This window comes from Ranitomeya variabilis, chromosome 2, assembly GCF_051348905.1.
Source record: "Ranitomeya variabilis isolate aRanVar5 chromosome 2, aRanVar5.hap1, whole genome shotgun sequence".
NCBI lineage: Eukaryota > Metazoa > Chordata > Amphibia > Anura > Dendrobatidae > Ranitomeya > Ranitomeya variabilis.
In genome coordinates this window covers 148,568,364-148,585,306 of record NC_135233.1, presented here as the reverse complement: position 1 = coordinate 148,585,306, position 16,943 = coordinate 148,568,364, and the positions used below count along the sequence as shown (strand labels likewise).

Sequence of the window (16,943 nt, the reverse complement as noted above, 5' to 3'; positions counted from 1 at the left end):
GTGCTGCAGGTGGTGTACTAACTGACCGTCGCATGCGACTATCCTCCGATAACGTTGACCGGCTTACTTTCCTGAAAATGAACAAGGCCTGGATCTCGCAGGAATTTGCCACTCCTCCTCCTGATTAAATAATTAGGTCACTGTATACGTTATCCAGGTCTCCTGTTGTGTTCATCTTTCTACCACCTGAACTTAAATTCCTGTGCTCCAACACCGCCAGTTGAGGCTCAGAAGTGCCGTCTGCACAGTCAAAACATACGACCCAGTGTTATTGGGTTTCAGTAACGTCAGCTGATCCCCAGCTGTGTAGCCGGCAATGTGTCATGCGACCGCCACGCTGACACAACAACTGAAATGTAAGGGAATCTGTCCCCCCCCCCCCAAGGCGTTTGTTACTGAAAGAGCCACCTTGTGCAGCAGTAATGCTGCACAAGGAAAAGGTAGCTATTTTTGTTTAGCTCCTTGCACACGCAGAACTTAACACTTATAAAATGTGTCCACTGATACCGTAAAACCGTCCCGGAGGTGGGACTTTCCTTCGTAATGTGACGCAGCACAGCCGTCATTCCTACCCCCACGGCGCCGCGCACCGGCTCCTCAGCGTTGTTTTATTCCGTCCCGGAGCCTGCGCTGTTATGTTATCCCGTGGCCAGGCACACTTAGCGCTGCCCGTCTTCTGGCATCATTTGGTGTCAGGATGGCTGCGCCTGTGCGGCCGCGCTGGCAGAGAGCCCGCCTCGCAGTGTCTTCTGATTTAATCCCACTGGGGGCCTGGGATCCATGGACATGCGCAGTGCATATCTGAACCTCCACCTCTCACTCATTTCCCTATGGCTTCTTCAGACTGTTCGGTGTCAGCTGGTCCCTAATAGCATGCCACGGCCGTGACACCGCACAGTCTTAAGAAGCCGTAGGGAGGGGAGTGAGAGGCGAGGATATGCACTGCGCATGTCCATGGATCCCAGGCCCCCAGTGGGATTAAATCAGAAGACACTGCGAGGCGGGCTCTCTGCCAGCGCGGCCGCACAGGCGCAGCCATCCTGACACCAAATGATGCCAGAAGACGGGCAGCGCTAAGTGTGCCTGGCCACGGGATAACATAACAGCGCAGGCTCCGGGACGGAATAAACCAACGCTGAGGAGCCGGTGCGCGGCGCCGGGGGGGTAGGAATGACGGCTGTGCTGCGTCACATTACGAAGGAAAGTCCCACCTCCGGGACGGTTTTACGGTTGCAGGGGACACATTTTATAAGTGTTTAGTTCTGTGTTTGCAAGGAGCATGATGAAAAGAGCCACCTTTTCCTTTTGCATCTTTTGTGCTGCACAAGCTGGCTCTTTCAGCTACAAACGCCTTGGGGGGGGTTAAAGGTTCCCTTTCGACTTTCTCAGGCTTCGGCCTACATTGTGTTCCTCTGCTTTTCCACCTGTCCCTGGGCTCCAACACCGCCAGTTGCCGTCCAGAAGTGCTGTACGCACAGTCAACAGTCCCTCCTCTGTTATTGGGGTTCAGTAACGTCAGCTGTTCCCCTGCTGTGTGTGTGGCAATCCCTCCTACCTCCTCCAACCTCCTCCAACCTCCTCCTCCTCCACCTGTCCCTGGGCTCCAACACCGCCAGTTGCCGTCCAGAAGTGCTGTACGCACAGTCAACAGTCCCTCCTCTGTTATTGGGGTTCAGTAACGTCAGCTGTTCCCCTGCTGTGTGTGTGGCAATCCCTCCTACCTCCTCCAACCTCCTCCAACCTCCTCCTCCTCCACCTGTCCCTGGGCTCCAACACCGCCAGTTGCCGTCCAGAAGTGCTGTACGCACAGTCAACAGTCCCTCCTCTGTTATTGGGGTTCAGTAACGTCAGCTGTTCCCCTGCTGTGTGTGTGGCAATCCCTCCTACCTCCTCCAACCTCCTCCAACCTCCTCCTCCTCCACCTGTCCCTGGGCTCCAACACCGCCAGTTGCCGTCCAGAAGTGCTGTACGCACAGTCAACAGTCCCTCCTCTGTTATTGGGGTTCAGTAACGTCAGCTGTTCCCCTGCTGTGTGTGTGGCAATCCCTCCTCCAACCTCCTCCAACCTCCTCCTCCTCCACCTGTCCCTGGGCTCCAACACCGCCAGTTGCCGTCCAGAAGTGCTGTACGCACAGTCAACAGTCCCTCCTCTGTTATTGGGGTTCAGTAACGTCAGCTGTTCCCCTGCTGTGTGTGTGGCAATCCCTCCTCCAACCTCCTCCAACCTCCTCCTCCTCCACCTGTCCCTGGGCTCCAACACCGCCAGTTGCCGTCCAGAAGTGCTGTACGCACAGTCAACAGTCCCTCCTCTGTTATTGGGGTTCAGTAACGTCAGCTGTTCCCCTGCTGTGTGTGTGGCAATCCCTCCTACCTCCTCCAACCTCCTCCAACCTCCTCCTCCTCCACCTGTCCCTGGGCTCCAACACCGCCAGTTGCCGTCCAGAAGTGCTGTACGCACAGTCAACAGTCCCTCCTCTGTTATTGGGGTTCAGTAACGTCAGCTGTTCCCCTGCTGTGTGTGTGGCAATCCCTCCTCCAACCTCCTCCAACCTCCTCCTCCTCCACCTGTCCCTGGGCTCCAACACCGCCAGTTGCCGTCCAGAAGTGCTGTACGCACAGTCAACAGTCCCTCCTCTGTTATTGGGGTTCAGTAACGTCAGCTGTTCCCCTGCTGTGTGTGTGGCAATCCCTCCTACCTCCTCCAACCTCCTCCAACCTCCTCCTCCTCCACCTGTCCCTGGGCTCCAACACCGCCAGTTGCCGTCCAGAAGTGCTGTGCGCACAGTCAACAGTCCCTCCTCTGTTATTGGGGTTCAGTAACGTCAGCTGTTCCCCAGCTGTGTGTGTGGCAATCCCTCCTACCTCCTCCTACCTCCTCCTCCACCTGTCCCTGGGCTCCAACACCGCCAGTTGCCGTCCAGAAGTGCTGTACGCACAGTCAACAGTCCCTCCTCTGTTATTGGGGTTCAGTAACGTCAGCTGTTCCCCTGCTGTGTGTGTGGCAATCCCTCCTACCTCCTCCAACCTCCTCCAACCTCCTCCTCCTCCACCTGTCCCTGGGCTCCAACACCGCCAGTTGCCGTCCAGAAGTGCTGTACGCACAGTCAACAGTCCCTCCTCTGCTATTGGGGTTCAGTAACGTCAGCTGTTCCCCTGCTGTGTGTGTGGCAATCCCTCCTACCTCCTCCAACCTCCTCCAACCTCCTCCTCCTCCACCTGTCCCTGGGCTCCAACACCGCCAGTTGCCGTCCAGAAGTGCTGTACGCACAGTCAACAGTCCCTCCTCTGTTATTGGGGTTCAGTAACATCAGCTGTTCCCCAGCTGTGTGTGTGGCAATCCCTCCTACCTCCTCCTACCTCCTCCTCCACCTGTCCCTGGGCTCCAACACCGCCAGTTGCCGTCCAGAAGTGCTGTACGCACAGTCAACAGTCCCTCCTCTGTTATTGGGGTTCAGTAACGTCAGCTGTTCCCCTGCTGTGTGTGTGGCAATCCCTCCTACCTCCTCCAACCTCCTCCAACCTCCTCCTCCTCCACCTGTCCCTGGGCTCCAACACCGCCAGTTGCCGTCCAGAAGTGCTGTACGCACAGTCAACAGTCCCTCCTCTGTTATTGGGGTTCAGTAACGTCAGCTGTTCCCCTGCTGTGTGTGTGGCAATCCCTCCTACCTCCTCCAACCTCCTCCAACCTCCTCCTCCTCCACCTGTCCCTAGGCTCCAACACCACTAGTTGCCGTCCAGAAGTGCTGTACGCACAGTCAACAGTCCCTCCTCTGTTATTGGGGTTCAGTAACGTCAGCTGTTCCCCTGCTGTGTGTGTGGCAATCCCTCCTACCTCCTCCAACCTCCTCCAACCTCCTCCTCCTCCACCTGTCCCTGGGCTCCAACACCGCCAGTTGCCGTCCAGAAGTGCTGTACGCACAGTCAACAGTCCCTCCTCTGTTATTGGGGTTCAGTAACGTCAGCTGTTCCCCTGCTGTGTGTGTGGCAATCCCTCCTACCTCCTCCAACCTCCTCCTCCTCCACCTGTCCCTGGGCTCCAACACCGCCAGTTGCCGTCCAGAAGTGCTGTACGCACAGTCAACAGTCCCTCCTCTGTTATTGGGGTTCAGTAACGTCAGCTGTTCCCCTGCTGTGTGTGTGGCAATCCCTCCTACCTCCTCCAACCTCCTCCTCCTCCACCTGCCCCTGGGCTCCAACACCGCCAGTTGCCGTCCAGAAGTGCTGTACGCACAGAGCCAAACACCTCGCCAATGTGTTAGTGGGGTTCAGCACCGCCAGCTGTTCCCCTGCTGTGTATACGGCAACGTGTACTGCGACCGCCATGCAGGCACAACAAGTTAAATTTAAGGGAACCTGTCCCCCCCCCCCCAGGCGTTTGTTACTGAAGGAGCCACCTTGTGCAGCAGTAATGATGCAAAGGGAAAAAGTGCCTCTTTTCGTGGTGCTCCTTGCAGATGCTGAACCTAACACTTATGAAATGTGTCCCCTCACAGCGTTCAACCGTCCGGTAGGTGGAACTTTCCTTTGTCATGTGACGCAGCACAGCCGTCATTTTTACCCCCTTGTCGCCGTGCGCCGCCTCCTCAGCGTTGTTTGAATCTGTCCCGGAGCCTGCGCTGTTAGGTTACCCCTTGGCCATGCACACATTTTGCGCTGCCCGTCTTCTGACATCATTTGCTGTCAGGCTGGCTGCGCCTGTGCGGGTGCGCTGTCCGAGATTCAGCCTCGCGGTGTCGTCTAATGTAATCCCACCGCGGGCCTGGGATCCGTGTCCATGCGCAGTGCATATCCTCGCCTCTCACTCCCCTCCCTACGGCTTCTTCAGACTGTTCGGTGTCAGCTGATCCCTAATAGCATGCCACGGCCGTGACACCGCACAGTCTTAAGAAGCCGTTGGGAGGGGTGTGAGAGGCGAGGATATGCACTGCGCATGGACACGGATCCCAGGCCCGCGGTGGGATTACATTAGACGACACCGCGAGGCTGAATCTCGGACAGCGCACCCGCACAGGCGCAGCCAGCCTGACAGCAAATGATGTCAGAAGACGGGCAGCGCAAAATGTGTGCATGGCCAAGGGGTAACCTAACAGCGCAGGCTCCGGGACAGATTCAAACAACGCTGAGGAGGCGGCGCACGGCGACAAGGGGGTAAAAATGACGGCTGTGCTGCGTCACATGACAAAGGAAAGTTCCACCTACCGGACGGTTGAACGCTGTGAGGGGACACATTTCATAAGTGTTAGGTTCAGCATCTGCAAGGACCATAATTAAAAGAGCTAAGTTTACCTTTTCCAGCATTAGTGCTGTACACGATGGCTCTTCCAGCTACAAACGCCTGGGGGGGGGTTAAAGGTTTCCTTTCAACTTGCTCCAGTGCAGGCTTCGGCCTACACTCTGCTCCCTCTGCAGAGCCCGGGCTCCAACACCGCCAGTTGGGGCCCGGTACTGCTAGCTGCACAGAGAAAAACACCTCGCCAATGTGTCAGTGGGGTTCAGCACCGCCAGCTGTTCCCCTGCTGTGCAGCCGGCAACGTGTCCTGCAACTGCCACGCAGGCACAACAGACCCAAAAGCTGCCGCCAGTGCAGGCTTCGGCCTACACTCTGCTCCATCTCCTCCTCCTGCTGACCCCGGGCTCCAACACCGCCAGTTGGGGCCCGGTACTGCTAGCTGCACAGAGAAAAACACCAGCCAATGTGTCAGTGGGGTTCAGCACCGCCAGCTGTTCCCCTGCTGTGCAGCCGGCATCGTGTCCTGCAAAAGCCACGCAGACACAAGAACTGAAATTGAAGGGAACCTGTCCCCCCTCCCCCAGGCGTTTGTACGTTTTTAAGGCCACCTTGTACAGCGGTAATGCTGCATGTGTGCAAGGTGGCTCATAAACGTATTCTCCTCGCACATGTGGAACGGAAAACACGTCTAAAATGTGTCCTCTGTGTGACCATTTAACCGTCCCGGTGGTGTGACTTTCCTTTGTAATGACACGCTGCAACCCCCTTGGTAGCGCTGCCCGTCTTCTGGCATCATTGTTTGGCTGCCTGCGCCTCTGCGGCCGCCCTGACCCACACAACGCCCCTCGGTGTCTTATTTCTTGGGACTGCGAGGGTGTGTTTGATGGGCATGAGCAGTGCATCAGTTCGCCTGTCCCTCATCTCCTTCCGCCTTCTTCAGACTGTGCGGCTTCATGGCCGTGGCATGCGATAAGGGATCAGATGACGCCGCACAGTCTGAAGCGGGTGTAAGGACCCGAGTGTGAGAGGCGAACATATGTGCTGCGCCAGGCCCTGCATCCCAGCCCCGCAGTGTTTTAACAATGTTAAGACACTGCGGGGCTGGGATTCATGGTCATCGCGAACCGCACCGGCCGACATTAAATGATGCCAGAACATGGGCAGCGCTAACAGCGCTAGGCCAGGGGATAACACGACAGCGCAGACTCCTGTACAGCAAATAACAACGCTCAGGAGGCTGCACCCAGCACCAAGGTGGGATTCTTGACATCTGTGCTGCGTCTCATTACAAAGGGAACTCGCGCCTCCAACACAGTTTGACTGTTTAAAGGGCTAAATGTTATACGTGTTTCATTCAGCGTGTGCAAGGAGCGAAATTAAAAGAGCAACCTTTGACTTGTGCAGCACTACTGCTGCATAAGCTGTGGCTCTTCTACTTTGTAACCCCTGAGGGGGGGTTAAAGGTTACCTTTGAAATTGGTTCGATTAGGCTTCGGCCTACACTCTGCTCCCCCTGCAGAGCCCTGGGCTCCAACACCGCCAGTTGGGGCCCGGTACTGCTAGCTGCACAGAGAAAAACACCAGCCAATGTGTCAGTGGGGTTCAGCACCGCCAGCTGTTCCCCTGCTGTGCAGCCGGCAACGTGTCCTGCAACTGCCACGCAGGCACAACAGACCCAAAAGCTGCCGCCAGTGCAGGCTTCGGCCTACACTCTGCTCCATCTCCTCCTCCTGCTGACCCCGGGCTCCAACACCGCCAGTTGGGGCCCGGTACTGCTAGCTGCACAGAGAAAAACACCAGCCAATGTGTCAGTGGGGTTCAGCACCGCCAGCTGTTCCCCTGCTGTGCAGCCGGCATTGTGTCCTGCAAAAGCCACGCAGACACAAGAACTGAAATTGAAGGGAACCTGTCCCCCCTCCCCCAGGCGTTTGTACGTTTTTAAGGCCACCTTGTACAGCGGTAATGCTGCATGTGTGCAAGGTGGCTCATAAACGTATTCTCCTCGCACATGTGGAACGGAAAACACGTCTAAAATGTGTCCTCTGTGTGACCATTTAACCGTCCCGGTGGTGTGACTTTCCTTTGTAATGACACGCTGCAACCCCCTTGGTAGCGCTGCCCGTCTTCTGGCATCATTGTTTGGCTGCCTGCGCCTCTGCGGCCGCCCTGACCCACACAACGCCCCTCGGTGTCTTATTTCTTGGGACTGCGAGGGTGTGTTTGATGGGCATGAGCAGTGCATCAGTTCACCTGTCCCTCATCTCCTTCCGCCTTCTTCAGACTGTGCGGCTTCATGGCCGTGGCATGCGATAAGGGATCAGATGACGCCGCACAGTCTGAAGCGGGTGTAAGGACCCGAGTGTGAGAGGCGAACATATGTGCTGCGCCAGGCCCTGCATCCCAGCCCCGCAGTGTTTTAACAATGTTAAGACACTGCGGGGCTGGGATTCATGGTCATCGCGAACCACACCGGCCGACATTAAATGATGCCAGAACATGGGCAGCGCTAACAGCGCTAGGCCAGGGGATAACACGACAGCGCAGACTCCTGTACAGCAAATAACAACGCTCAGGAGGCTGCACCCAGCACCAAGGTGGGATTCTTGACATCTGTGCTGCGTCTCATTACAAAGGGAACTCGCGCCTCCAACACAGTTTGACTGTTTAAAGGGCTAAATGTTATACGTGTTTCATTCAGCGTGTGCAAGGAGCGAAATTAAAAGAGCAACCTTTGACTTGTGCAGCACTACTGCTGCATAAGCTGTGGCTCTTCTACTTTGTAACCCCTGAGGGGGGGTTAAAGGTTACCTTTGAAATTGGTTCGATTAGGCTTCGGCCTACACTCTGCTCCCCCTGCAGAGCCCTGGGCTCCAACACCGCCAGTTGGGGCCCGGTACTGCTAGCTGCACAGAGAAAAACACCAGCCAATGTGTCAGTGGGGTTCAGCACCGCCAGCTGTTCCCCTGCTGTGCAGCCGGCAACGTGTCCTGCAACTGCCACGCAGGCACAACAGACCCAAAAGCTGCCGCCAGTGCAGGCTTCGGCCTACACTCTGCTCCATCTCCTCCTCCTGCTGACCCCGGGCTCCAACACCGCCAGTTGGGGCCCGGTACTGCTAGCTGCACAGAGAAAAACACCAGCCAATGTGTCAGTGGGGTTCAGCACCGCCAGCTGTTCCCCTGCTGTGCAGCCGGCATCGTGTCCTGCAAAAGCCACGCAGACACAAGAACTGAAATTGAAGGGAACCTGTCCCCCCTCCCCCAGGCGTTTGTACGTTTTTAAGGCCACCTTGTACAGCGGTAATGCTGCATGTGTGCAAGGTGGCTCATAAACGTATTCTCCTCGCACATGTGGAACGGAAAACACGTCTAAAATGTGTCCTCTGTGTGACCATTTAACCGTCCCGGTGGTGTGACTTTCCTTTGTAATGACACGCTGCAACCCCCTTGGTAGCGCTGCCCGTCTTCTGGCATCATTGTTTGGCTGCCTGCGCCTCTGCGGCCGCCCTGACCCACACAACGCCCCTCGGTGTCTTATTTCTTGGGACTGCGAGGGTGTGTTTGATGGGCATGAGCAGTGCATCAGTTCGCCTGTCCCTCATCTCCTTCCGCCTTCTTCAGACTGTGCGGCTTCATGGCCGTGGCATGCGATAAGGGATCAGATGACGCCGCACAGTCTGAAGCGGGTGTAAGGACCCGAGTGTGAGAGGCGAACATATGTGCTGCGCCAGGCCCTGCATCCCAGCCCCGCAGTGTTTTAACAATGTTAAGACACTGCGGGGCTGGGATTCATGGTCATCGCGAACCGCACCGGCCGACATTAAATGATGCCAGAACATGGGCAGCGCTAACAGCGCTAGGCCAGGGGATAACACGACAGCGCAGACTCCTGTACAGCAAATAACAACGCTCAGGAGGCTGCACCCAGCACCAAGGTGGGATTCTTGACATCTGTGCTGCGTCTCATTACAAAGGGAACTCGCGCCTCCAACACAGTTTGACTGTTTAAAGGGCTAAATGTTATACGTGTTTCATTCAGCGTGTGCAAGGAGCGAAATTAAAAGAGCAACCTTTGACTTGTGCAGCACTACTGCTGCATAAGCTGTGGCTCTTCTACTTTGTAACCCCTGAGGGGGGGTTAAAGGTTACCTTTGAAATTGGTTCGATTAGGCTTCGGCCTACACTCTGCTCCCCCTGCAGAGCCCTGGGCTCCAACACCGCCAGTTGGGGCCCGGTACTGCTAGCTGCACAGAGAAAAACACCAGCCAATGTGTCAGTGGGGTTCAGCACCGCCAGCTGTTCCCCTGCTGTGCAGCCGGCAACGTGTCCTGCAACTGCCACGCAGGCACAACAGACCCAAAAGCTGCCGCCAGTGCAGGCTTCGGCCTACACTCTGCTCCATCTCCTCCTCCTGCTGACCCCGGGCTCCAACACCGCCAGTTGGGGCCCGGTACTGCTAGCTGCACAGAGAAAAACACCAGCCAATGTGTCAGTGGGGTTCAGCACCGCCAGCTGTTCCCCTGCTGTGCAGCCGGCATTGTGTCCTGCAAAAGCCACGCAGACACAAGAACTGAAATTGAAGGGAACCTGTCCCCCCTCCCCCAGGCGTTTGTACGTTTTTAAGGCCACCTTGTACAGCGGTAATGCTGCATGTGTGCAAGGTGGCTCATAAACGTATTCTCCTCGCACATGTGGAACGGAAAACACGTCTAAAATGTGTCCTCTGTGTGACCATTTAACCGTCCCGGTGGTGTGACTTTCCTTTGTAATGACACGCTGCAACCCCCTTGGTAGCGCTGCCCGTCTTCTGGCATCATTGTTTGGCTGCCTGCGCCTCTGCGGCCGCCCTGACCCACACAACGCCCCTCGGTGTCTTATTTCTTGGGACTGCGAGGGTGTGTTTGATGGGCATGAGCAGTGCATCAGTTCGCCTGTCCCTCATCTCCTTCCGCCTTCTTCAGACTGTGCGGCTTCATGGCCGTGGCATGCGATAAGGGATCAGATGACGCCGCACAGTCTGAAGCGGGTGTAAGGACCCGAGTGTGAGAGGCGAACATATGTGCTGCGCCAGGCCCTGCATCCCAGCCCCGCAGTGTTTTAACAATGTTAAGACACTGCGGGGCTGGGATTCATGGTCATCGTGAACCGCACCGGCCGACATTAAATGATGCCAGAACATGGGCAGCGCTAACAGCGCTAGGCCAGGGGATAACACGACAGCGCAGACTCCTGTACAGCAAATAACAACGCTCAGGAGGCTGCACCCAGCACCAAGGTGGGATTCTTGACATCTGTGCTGCGTCTCATTACAAAGGGAACTCGCGCCTCCAACACAGTTTGACTGTTTAAAGGGCTAAATGTTATACGTGTTTCATTCAGCGTGTGCAAGGAGCGAAATTAAAAGAGCAACCTTTGACTTGTGCAGCACTACTGCTGCATAAGCTGTGGCTCTTCTACTTTGTAACCCCTGAGGGGGGGTTAAAGGTTACCTTTGAAATTGGTTCGATTAGGCTTCGGCCTACACTCTGCTCCCCCTGCAGAGCCCTGGGCTCCAACACCGCCAGTTGGAGCCCGGTACTGCTAGCTGCACAGAGAAAAACACCAGCCAATGTGTCAGTGGGGTTCAGCACCGCCAGCTGTTCCCCTGCTGTGCAGCCGGCAACGTGTCCTGCAACAGCCACGCAGGCACAACAGACCCAAAGCTGCCGCCAGTGCAGGCTTCGGCCTACACTCTGCTCCATCTCCTCCTCCTGCTGACCCCGGGCTCCAACACCGCCAGTTGGGGCCCGGTACTGCTAGCTGCACAGAGAAAAACACCAGCCAATGTGTCAGTGGGGTTCAGCACCGCCAGCTGTTCCCCTGCTGTGCAGCCGGCATCGTGTCCTGCAAAAGCCACGCAGACACAAGAACTGAAATTGAAGGGAACCTGTCCCCCCTCCCCCAGGCGTTTGTACGTTTTTAAGGCCACCTTGTACAGCGGTAATGCTGCATGTGTGCAAGGTGGCTCATAAACGTATTCTCCTCGCACATGTGGAACGGAAAACATGTCTAAAATGTGTCCTCTGTGTGACCATTTAACCGTCCCGGTGGTGTGACTTTCCTTTGTAATGACACGCTGCAACCCCCTTGGTAGCGCTGCCCGTCTTCTGGCATCATTGTTTGGCTGCCTGCGCCTCTGCGGCCGCCCTGACCCACACAACGCCCCTCGGTGTCTTATTTCTTGGGACTGCGAGGGTGTGTTTGATGGGCATGAGCAGTGCATCAGTTCGCCTGTCCCTCATCTCCTTCCGCCTTCTTCAGACTGTGCGGCTTCATGGCCGTGGCATGCGATAAGGGATCAGATGACGCCGCACAGTCTGAAGCGGGTGTAAGGACCCGAGTGTGAGAGGCGAACATATGTGCTGCGCCAGGCCCTGCATCCCAGCCCCGCAGTGTTTTAACAATGTTAAGACACTGCGGGGCTGGGATTCATGGTCATCGCGAACCGCACCGGCCGACATTAAATGATGCCAGAACATGGGCAGCGCTAACAGCGCTAGGCCAGGGGATAACACGACAGCGCAGACTCCTGTACAGCAAATAACAACGCTCAGGAGGCTGCACCCAGCACCAAGGTGGGATTCTTGACATCTGTGCTGCGTCTCATTACAAAGGGAACTCGCGCCTCCAACACAGTTTGACTGTTTAAAGGGCTAAATGTTATACGTGTTTCATTCAGCGTGTGCAAGGAGCGAAATTAAAAGAGCAACCTTTGACTTGTGCAGCACTACTGCTGCATAAGCTGTGGCTCTTCTACTTTGTAACCCCTGAGGGGGGGTTAAAGGTTACCTTTGAAATTGGTTCGATTAGGCTTCGGCCTACACTCTGCTCCCCCTGCAGAGCCCTGGGCTCCAACACCGCCAGTTGGGGCCCGGTACTGCTAGCTGCACAGAGAAAAACACCAGCCAATGTGTCAGTGGGGTTCAGCACCGCCAGCTGTTCCCCTGCTGTGCAGCCGGCAACGTGTCCTGCAACAGCCACGCAGGCACAACAGACCCAAAGCTGCCGCCAGTGCAGGCTTCGGCCTACACTCTGCTCCATCTCCTCCTCCTGCTGACCCCGGGCTCCAACACCGCCAGTTGGGGCCCGGTACTGCTAGCTGCACAGAGAAAAACACCAGCCAATGTGTCAGTGGGGTTCAGCACCGCCAGCTGTTCCCCTGCTGTGCAGCCGGCATCGTGTCCTGCAAAAGCCACGCAGACACTTGCTCTTGTACCTTCTGCTCCCCATCCTGGTTCCAGTACCGTCAGCTGGTTCCGGGCAGAGCCTTTGGCTTAGGTGCCTCCCTCTGGGTATCCGAGTTCCACCAACGTCAGGTGGTCCTTGGTAGTGCTTTCAGGCACGGGTACCTCCTGCTTAGTAACCGGGTTCCAGTAACGTCAGCTGGTCCTCGGTAGTTCCATTGGCTCTTGGACCTTCGGCTACCCATCCGGGTTCCAGCACCGTCAGCTGGTTCTCGGCAGTGTCTTTTGCTCTTGTACCTTCTGCTCCCCATCCTGGTTCCAGTACCGTCAGCTGGTTCCGGGCAGAGCCTTTGGCTTAGGTGCCTCCCTCTGGGTATCCGAGTTCCACCAACGTCAGGTGGTCCTTGGTAGTGCTTTCAGGCACGGGTACCTCCTGCTTAGTAACCGGGTTCCAGTAACGTCAGCTGGTCCTCGGTAGTTCCATTGGCTCTTGGACCTTCGGCTACCCATCCGGGTTCCAGCACCGTCAGCTGGTTCTCGGCAGTGTCTTTTGCTCTTGTACCTTCTGCTCCCCATCCTGGTTCCAGTACCGTCAGCTGGTTCCGGGCAGAGCCTTTGGCTTAGGTGCCTCCCTCTGGGTATCCGAGTTCCACCAACGTCAGGTGGTCCTTGGTAGTGCTTTCAGGCACGGGTACCTCCTGCTTAGTAACTGGGTTCCAGTAACGTCAGCTGGCCCTCGGTAGTTCCATTGGCTCTTGGACCTTCGGGTAGCCATCCGAGTTCCAGTTCCATCAGCTGGTTCTCGGCATTTTCTCAGCCTTCTTGTACCTTCTGCTACATTTCCAAGTTCAAGAGACTAAACACGATGACCCGGAAGACCACCCCTAAGATGACGACGACACCAGAGACGACAACCACCGTGATGACGACGACCCTGGAGACGATGACCCCGAAGACCACCCCGATGATGACGACCCCGGAGACGACGACCCTGAAGACCACCCCGATGACGACGACCCCGGAGACGACGACCCTGGAGACGACGACGACCTGGAAGACCGAGAAGCAGAAGAACAAGAGGCTGCAGAACAAAGAGCAGAAGAACATTAAGCATAACACTAAATATCAGAGCAAAAAATATTATCTAAATTATAAGCAGAAGAAGACTAAGCAGTGTATGGGGGTGAGTCCGTTCCTCCTCGTGGTGCCCCTGGATAAAGCCTGATGCTGCAGGCCAAACTGAACGCGGACAAATGTAACTCTTTTGTGACAGGCAGAACGGAAGGTGTAATCTTCAAAGTTTTATAGATAACAACTACGGGAATGCCTGTCACAAATAAGAATATGATGAAGAAGTAGAATATGATGAAGATAATAGTAAAATAAAAAGAATATGAACAATGTAACCAAAAAAATAATAGGTAGAAGATGAAGAAGAAGATGAATAAGGTGAAGAAGTTGATGTCAAAGAAGCTGATGATGAGGATAATGAAGAAGAAAGTGTGGGAGAAGTAAAAAAGAAGGTGAAGGGCGTGGAAGTAGTGAAACATCAATATCTGACAAAATAAAAAAAAAAATTAACATAGTCAAAATCTTTCTACCGCCGAACGTCATAAAAAAACCCCAAAATCCTGCTATTCTATTACATTGGGCTAAACCTCTGTGCCTTTAATGTCTCCGCCACGTCCCCCAATACATCCTACATTATTCTTAGTTGTTTTCCTTCATGTAGAATGAACCTACAAGTTTATAAAGGGTTTATTTTAATTCCGATATTTTCGTCCCATTGACTTGCATTGGGATCGGGTATCGGTATCGGATTGGATCCGATATTTTGACGGTATCGGCCGATACTTTCCGATACCGATACTTTCCGATATCGGAAAGTATCGCTCAACACTAGTCATAGCTCATGAAAGGGTTAACAATTGAAGGGCCAGATTAGACTATGGAGAAGGCTTGGAATGGCTTGTGATCCAAAGCATACCACATACTTTGTAAACATGGTGGAGGCCGTATGATGGTATGGGCATGCTTGGCTTCCAATGGCACTGGGACACTAGTGTTTATTGATGATGTGGCTGAGGACACAAGCAGGCTGATAAATTCTGAAGTGTATGGGGTGATACTTTCTGCTCAAAGTCAACCAAATGAAGCAAGGATGATTGGACGGCTCTTCACAGTATAGATGGACAATGACCCAAAACATACTGTGAAAGCAACCCAGGAGTTTTTTAAGGCAAAGAAGTGGAATATTCTGCAATGGCCGAGTCAATCAACAGATCTCAACTCCATTGAGAATCATTTCTCATGCTTAAGGCAACTCTTCACATGCTTAAGACAAGGCAGAAAGACCCACAAAAAAGCAACAACTGAAGTCAGCTGCAGTAAAGGCCTAGCAAAGCATCACAAAGAAGGAAACCCAGCGTTTGGTGAGGTCCATGGCTTCCAGACTTCAGGCAGACATTGCCGGAAAAGGATTCACTACAAAGTATCAAAAATGAGCATTTTATTCATGTTTAAGCTAATTTGTCCAATTACTTTTGAGTCCCTGAAATTAGAAGGCCCTTTTAGAAAAATAGTTGCAATTCCTAAACTTTCACAGGATATATTTGTTCCATCCTTTTAATTAAACTTGAAAGTCTACACTCCAATTGCAACTTGTTATTACCAAGACTCGGTCACTGTCCAAATATTTCTGGACCTATCTGTATATAATAAAAATCATGGTCTCCAATGAAACCCAACCACAGGAAGAAGGGTCTTCACCAGACATCTGGCTGTCATGGCGGGAGGGACTGATGGGTGTGTGGAAGCTTCGCGCTATCAGCTGCTGGTAGATGCAAATCCTGGTTGTATGACAAAGCCATTGTCTGACAACAATGATGGAAGCTTCAGTTTTTGAATTTGCATCAAAGAATAGGACCCGACATAGACGCAAATGTAATGTCATACAGTTGTATGTTGGGAATAGAGGTTAAGATCAACAAATGGGCTACAATGGCCCATATACTAATATTGCATAGAAGTCCATCCCTGGAACAACACTAGGATAAGAATGTCACAGAAATAAAAACTCAATAAATCAGGAATTTCTGCACCATCAACACTTGTTGGAATTCCTTTGGAATCACTGTGATTTGATAACTATTTTAGGAAGCTAATGTGAGACCCCTATCACTTGGCTGGCCATTTCCCTGACAGAAGGTAATAGCAACACTTGGTAACTAGCAGGCCCCTAGCAGCCCTACTCTGAGTGCAGAGATTGACCACGGAGGCCGAGTATGATGCATCCTTCTATTTCTTTTTCTGCCTCAGTAATTAAAAATACATCATAAATAACTAATCTGCACATTTAATTATTTAAAACATCATCAGATATTGTGCTAATAATAATATTTTTACCTTAAAATGTTCTGCTGTAAATCCCAAATCTTTTGCTCTTATTTGCTGTGGATAATGTGTGAGCTCCAAGTCTTTCAATGCCCTGGGTAGTTCATATTCATTACTAAAGTTCTGCATCACTTTGAGTACCGCTCTTACTATTTGTGTAGCCTGACCCATAAACCGATAGCTTTCCTGCATAAAGCAATAATTTAAAGAGAATTATTATAGTGAAAACAATTTGTCAAAATGTCTATTAAACGCGAAGATATTTTAAATTGTTGACAAAAACAAAATATAAAAAAATTATAAATTTTATATATATATATATACACACACACACACATGTATACATATACAGTATGTACTATATACATACACACAATATTGATTTCTGAACTGTTTCTGAGTTAAAACATTAGTACAGTATTGTTGTTTCTAAATGATTATGAACATGTTTTCTTTGCATTATTTGAGGTCCGAAAGCACTGTTTGTTTGTTTGTTTGTTTGCTTTTTTTTAATTTTGACCATTTCTCCTTTTCTGAAAAAAAAAAACCCAAATTTATTGCCTGGAAATTCGGAGACATGTTGTCAGAAGTTTATAAAATAAATGAACAATTTACGTTTTCCTCTAAAATCTACCTAAAAAGAGAAAAATCAGACAAACTGAACATTTTGCGGTGGCCTCATAATTTTAGCCTGAGCTGTATACACACACACACACACACACACACACACACACACAAATATATATAGGCCCATAGATGAGTACATATATCACAATGTGTACAATATATATGTCGTAACTTCTAGCTTGCCAGAGATTTAGTAGGTGACCTTAGTTACTTCTTACCCATATTACTTGGGGACTTACTGTTTGATACCTTGTTGGTTAATTTCATATAAATCTCACATAAAGGGATTATCCATTACTTACACAATCCCTTCTTAAATGAAATAGGGGGGAAACAAAAACATCATAAAATAATAACCTTCCACTTCTGCAGACACTTCTTCGCTATTTGCTCAAACTTCCATTGGACGATCGTAGTAGTTAGCACACGATGCGAACTCATGTCTGTACTCAGCCAAGCCACACAAGAAAT

General features: G+C 52.6%; 1 protein-coding gene across 2 annotated transcripts in view; it reads right to left on the bottom strand.

Annotated features, from left to right (window-relative positions):
• The window catches only part of ADGB (androglobin), a 509,594-nt gene that overhangs the window by 225,765 nt on the left and 266,886 nt on the right, over positions 1 to 16,943 (bottom strand). For both annotated transcript variants that reach the window (XM_077283074.1, XM_077283075.1), the window contains exon 20: positions 15,858 to 16,031. In XM_077283074.1, the coding sequence (XP_077139189.1) occupies positions 15,858 to 16,031 (174 nt within the window). The remainder of the gene's footprint in view (positions 1 to 15,857; positions 16,032 to 16,943) is intronic.